Source organism: Pygoscelis adeliae, unplaced genomic scaffold (assembly GCF_000699105.1).
Source record: "Pygoscelis adeliae isolate BGI_AS28 unplaced genomic scaffold, ASM69910v1 Scaffold24, whole genome shotgun sequence".
NCBI classification, from domain to species: Eukaryota; Metazoa; Chordata; class Aves; order Sphenisciformes; family Spheniscidae; genus Pygoscelis; species Pygoscelis adeliae.
The window spans coordinates 431,333-437,697 of record NW_008824806.1 but is presented as its reverse complement, the minus strand read 5'-3'; the positions used below and the strand labels follow the sequence as shown (position 1 = coordinate 437,697).

At 38.3% G+C, this 6,365-nt stretch overlaps 1 protein-coding gene across 1 annotated transcript in view; it reads right to left on the bottom strand.

Annotated features, from left to right (window-relative positions):
- ASZ1 (ankyrin repeat, SAM and basic leucine zipper domain containing 1) overlaps positions 1–6,365 on the bottom strand; it is a gene marked incomplete at its 5' end in the record, with an annotated part of 41,764 nt that overhangs the window by 1,204 nt on the left and 34,195 nt on the right. Inside the window, 2 exons of the mRNA XM_009324104.1 lie at positions 851–964; positions 1,616–1,721. Coding sequence (XP_009322379.1) covers positions 851–964; positions 1,616–1,721 — 220 coding nt within the window. The remainder of the gene's footprint in view (positions 1–850; positions 965–1,615; positions 1,722–6,365) is intronic.

Below are 6,365 nucleotides of genomic sequence, written 5' to 3'. Positions count from 1 at the left end.
ACTTGCCTGCACATACAGGAGGCAAATATATACATACAATTGATTTCTGCATATGCAAAAAAAGGAACACAAATAGCTAAAAAGTTCTTTGCCACAACCTCTATCTACCTCTTAAATATATTTGGTGTGAAGTGATTTATTGGGAGAAGGCTGTTATATTACATTAAATTTACTTAAACTACAGGAAATTGCATTAGTAGCATTATACTCAAGGTCTCAGTTCCACATGGCTTCGTTCAGCAACAGATTCCTTTCTGACACTGATGCTCCATTTACTCTACCCCAGCGGCCATTCCTTTTGCTAGCCTATTACTTAAAATGACCCCATCTGACAAGAGCGTGTCATTGTGTTGGTTTGAGAATGACTGATGTGGTGCTAACATCTAGCCTTGACCTCTCCCACCCTCTTCTTTTGTCACTCCCCAGTTATCTGGGATGCCTCCCATTCAATCCATAAAACCTTAGTATCTTCCTTGTGAGTCAATAATTCCAAACAAAAGATTCCTTAATTAAGAAGTAAGAGTGTAAGTATTCAGAGTGGTATTTATGCCACAGTGGTTGTCCAAGAGCACAGGGATGCATTCCACTTAATTCTTTCCTGTGGTAGACAGAAAAAGATCGACTGTGCCTCCCTTTGGAGACTGTCCACGCTGCTGTGGAATATTCTAGATTATTTCTCATTGTGTACACAGAAAGGTGGAAGGGGGAGAGGCGGATGCAATGTCCAAGCTACAGCTAAAGAGCCTGTGGCAGACCAAGGTATGAAACATTTCACTGATGGATGTCACATTTGAGGTTGCACGCAGAAACTTGTGCACAGTATTTCATAGCCTCACTCGCACATACCCACCTTCTCCACCAGGTCCTTCAGTTTGGTAACTTCTTCTCCCAGCTTTTCAACACTGCAAACCAAGTCTTTGCAGACTTCAATAAAACTTTCAGTCGGTGCCCACTGCAGTACTATCTGTTAATAGTTACAGTTATTTGCCAGAATTACTGTAGATTATAATTTCATATTCTTTAGTTAACGTATCATAAAAGACAGTGTCAGAAAAAGTTTATAACTGCATTTATGCTGGGTTTTCATTATATGATTTATGCACAACATGATCTACTACTCTCTATCAGCCTTTGTGGGAACCTTTTGTCACTTTAACTCCCCTATCAGCAGAAACACTAAGAAATAGATCTATCTCCTTTATTTGAGTGGCTTAACTCTTTGAAATAAATTATTTTAAAAAGTGTCCTTTAGAGAAAGAACATTGGACAGCTCTATATAACTGCACGATAATCAAGACAGTTGATGAGTATTCATATTTTTCATTTAACAAGGTAGGATAATATTCTAGAATAGAATAATATTGGATATCAGGAAAAATTTCTTTACTGAAAGAGCAGTTAAACATTGGAACAGGCTGCCCTGGGAAGTGGTTGAGTCACCATCCCTGGAAGTATTTAAAAGACGTGTAGATGCGGCACTTAGGGACATGGTTTAGTGGACATGGTGGTGTTGGGTCAACGGTTGGACTTGATGATCTTAGAGGTCTTTTCCAACCTTAATGATTCTATGATTCTAATATACTCTACATCAATCTTTTTTTCTTTGGTTGAATACCTTGTGAGAATTTTTGAGGAAATGCTTATTCATGGTCTGCACAGGAACAGTCAGCTTACTACACTCTTTATTCAACTTCTGAAGAAACTTGAGAAATTCATCTTCGCTATAAAAATAAAACGATATTCTGTTATTTGTTAAAGGCTGTAACTTTTTGCAAGCTAAATAGTATCTATGCATTTCCAACATTGGCTAGTGAGTGAACCAGACATGCAGTTTCATTGCGTTTCATTCATTAAAAAAAAAATCCAGTGTCATTTTAACACAGGGTAGTTAAACACTACATTTAACATCTTAGCAGGTTTTTGGCATTTGGTTTCCCCTCTGGCCCCGCCTTTGGAAGGACAACAAATCATTAAGTTATCTGGAATATTCAGCTAGTAAGGCACACTGAAAGCTGAAAAAGCGTCACCCAAAAGCTTTTCGGAAACATTCTATTAACCTCCACTTCTGTTTCTAACTCTCATCAATCCTGTATTATCAATGAAAACATTTCATTACCTGCTGCATGAAAAATTTTGTAACGCACTAGGCATAATAACTGCAACGCTGTTTTCCTGTGCATGTGTGCATACAGATCACAGTCTTGCAACACCAGAAACAGAGAATTTATAGTAAATTTTATGCTGACATATCAATATTCCTATTCCCACAGCTTACATTTTTGAGGAAGATGTGGGGGGGAAAAAAGATCTGGTTTGTACTTTGGAGCTTGGACTGAAATGACTACGTTAGAGTCATTTCATCTCCAGCATAGTGGAAAAAAGAAGAATCCAATGACACTGACTTGACCCCTGGATCTGGAAATACATTCCTCAAAGCTTAAAATACCCGATGTTATCTACTTTGAAGAAATTTATACTTAGTGCTAAAATACAAGCAGGAAGACAAGTCTGAAAATTAGATCAGTATCTCCAAAGAGTGGAGAAAAGGATAGAAAAAATCAACAGACTAATTTCAACGCTAAGTTTCTAGAGCTTCCACGTGACACTGACTCAACTTATTTCACTGTAAGCCTCAGAGAGTGTCAGTTATAAGTCACCGTGCTGGCCAGAAAGTTGTTGCCATAGGCAGAGGAAAGGGGGGCAAGGAAGGAGATCATCCATTTGTTTTTACAGCGTGAGCTCTCAAACCCTGTAATGCCTGAGAAGTGCCTATATCTCCAGTAAAGTTTCCACTAGCTCTAAGCCATTCAGATGAATAACAAGCAGGGCCAAAACAAGAGACAATTTTAAGTTCCTATTGCAGGACTTCCCGTTATATGTACTGGAGGATCTGAATAAATTAGTTCAGACCCCTCTTCTTTTCCCTAGGGCAATCTGCTACTAAACCTAAATGCAACATACTCACACCACCTTACTTGCCGCTGCTTCTGGTGGCAAAAAGGTATACATGAAATTTGCCAAACAGCTAAAGTAAGCTACACGCCAGTGAGGTGCAAGTATCTAAACAGAGACTGAATCTTCAACTTTGGCACAAGATCATTAGTGAGCAAAGTTTCCACCGCTGCTCAGAACATCTGTGATTTGCAACACTGCTTAACTGTTAAGACTTTAACACTTAAAACAGAAATATATAGAAGCATCAGTAGGGATGCTGGAGGTTAAAAACCAAGACTGTTCATGGTTTTTTATGAAGATGGGGAAGTAAGAAAGCCTATTAGCTTGTTTTTATAAAATAAATTATTACTTATTTCAGAACAATATAACTGAACTGAATATTGAGAGTAAAAAACCCAAACACTAAACAAAATAATCACATCTGGAGATAGTCTGGAAGTTTCTCCCATGTTACTACAGTCAAGCCATGCTCATAAAAATTTCCTTTTACTTAGAAAGATAACTTTTTAGCTGGCTAGGATCAGTTATGGCACCTTCTGTGTTTTGTCACAAAGGAAATTATTTTTAGGAATTCTGGAAGGATTCTCAGCAAAAATAAAGTATGTCATGGGCATGAAATGGGGAGAAAAAAAAAGGAAAAGAAAAACATTTATACTTCTCATGCTTCTTTATTATACCAATAATAGGTCTTAAAAACCATTTTAATGGAATTTTATATCTGTTGCAGTAACATGTTCTTATATTTGTAAATGGAAATAACATTTTCAAAAAAGAATCGCTTTTTAAAAGAATTAATGGCTGTCAAAACACCAGTGGCTAAACAGTGCTAGACACTCTGTGAGTTTATAATCAATCAGTTCAACATTTTCTGCTATGTTAGTTTTTCTATGACTTAATGACTGATTTTGCTTCTCACAGAATGACTTTGAACAAGTGGGAAGTAAAATCTTCATATAATAGCATGTAAACATAGCCTACGATTTTAGTCTCAAGGTCAGATTCCTAGAATGCATGTCAAGCCATTTTCTAGAAAACGATGCAGTGCTTGCTGTAACCGAAATGCTGTCATATTTTGTGTACTTCAATCTTTAATCAATCAATTATTTTCTGGTTTTGAGAACTATGTATGATCTAAAACCATACTGTACTAGGAATTCCATATGTCACTGGTGTGTGAGACTGCACCGGACATCATGTGGGTTTTTTATTGTATTTGGCCACACATGCAGTGTGAACTGTTAACTTTTTGTATTTCTCCACTTATTCCCTCTGTTCAAATTTTTAAGCAGTTCTGCTTAAATGTATATACTAAACACCACTACGGACCAATCTCAAAAAAGCATACATTTCTAGCACAAAAATGCATGAAGCTTAAACTGGGCAAAGTCCTCTTAAACGGCAGCTAATTATCCCTTGCTGAAGAGTCAACATCGTTTTCTAAAGGTGCCTAACTTGGACAGCTAGACACCCAGATGCCTGGCCTACCACCTCAGCTCAGCAGCAAAGCCTCTATTTTAATAGGAACAGCTCAGGTGCTGTCGGACTATTTATGGTGTATCCATATCGTACTGGTTTGTACCCTCCTGTGAGCTGGAACTTTAGTTCTTCAGTCTTACAGCACACATACTAGTTTGCACCTGGATTCTCTTCTGGAAGTACACAGGTACTTGTTTTGATGGAGAAATCTCCTCAAAGACTAGAAGCAGCATCAAGGTCCTCTGTTAGGACACGAACACCCTGCTCTCCCAGCCCACCTCAGTCTTTCAAGAGGCTCCCCAAATGCCTTGCATGTCCCCCCACATCCTACAGCTCAAACCTGGCATCATGCTGCAAAAATGTACCTCAAGCAGGCTGCAAAGCCTCTTTAGAATAAACACAGTAATGGATACAGATACAGGCACAGTGCCAGCATCAAAAGCAATCAGTATACCTAAGAATGACTAGACGGGAGCCGAGTACATACTAGACAGAGTCATGTAACCAAGGCACAAAAGACAATGCCATGGCAAGACCACATCATGAAATGACTGCTAATACACAGTGTCAGTGTGATTCAGCTGCCTCCAAAGGATGGTATACAGAATGAACTTGAACCCAAGCACATGTTGGTCGAATGAACAACATAACTAACAAAGAGTCTAGCCATAGAGTGCCCAAATAATGCAGCCAGCTCCCCCAATATTTTGGGGAGGGAAGAAATATCTAACAGAGTAGCAGCACAGCTGTCAGGTTACTGGTCATAGGGAGATTCACACACTTTAAAGAGGAACTGAACCCTTATTTTCTAGACAGTAGAAAGTTATTTTGAGTAGATCAGATGCAAGGAGGAATTTTTTCCCCAGTGCTACTCTAGCCAGGCCACTGCAAACAAAGCAACACAATGCTATGCAAATGGTGGTGGGACTGGGAAGAGAGAAACAAGCACAGAGAATCTAACATACTAGTGATGCAGCTACAGCATGAGGAAGGAGCAGTATCTCCAAACCAGTCTTCTCTAAGTTAAACACAGTTCAACTGACTAAAGCCTCTGAAAGGCAGGCCACGGTTTTCTGCCCGAGTTCATTTCTAAAACATTTATAAATTAAAATATCAAACTAATCCTATTTTCAGGAGCAATTCTTCTATAGTTCTGGGAAGTAAAAAGAGGAAAGATATGAGCACAGAATCTAAATTCAAGTCTATGTCTCTCTTCTGGAAAAAATGGTATTTACACAGTAAAATAGAGGATAAGAGGTTTAAGAAATCTTAAGACACCTTTGCACTTACTATAGCCTTCATTCTTCTTTTTGTGCTGGATGTAGAGAGTGCTCTACCAGTGCTTAGGGGACTGATGAAGTTTAATAAGGTTGCTGAGGGATGTTCCTCTCAGCTCAGGCCTGGCTTTCATGGGACTGCACAAGACTATACTAGAAGTATGAGAGGTATTGCAGAGGCGATGCTTAAGGCTGTAAGAAAGAACCTATAATGGGAAAAATATCAAGTTGGAATGCAAGTTTGAAGGAGTAATACTTTCTTAAAAAACAGTTTCCTTATAAACCTATTTCTACTGATACATATATTCTATGATAAGGAAAATATCTTACGAAGTTCTTAATTTGTAACACACACAAAAAAAAGAGGTCTTTTAGAAGCCAGTTAAAACTGCTTCCAGTGGAAGAGAAAAATCAAGGAAAAAATCCTGAATCTATACAGAAGTCACATTTATGATTTAAGATAGACATGTACGAGTAATTAATTTATCAGTTGAAAATTAAAGCCCTATGCAGAAACTATATGCATCTCTCCCTCCCACACATGTTTTTATTGCATCTTACAATCAGACAAATTTGATTGCAAGACTAACAGAGCCTGCCTTGTCTACAGACACAATGGAGAATTACAGAGAGTACATCATGTGGGGTTTTTGTAAG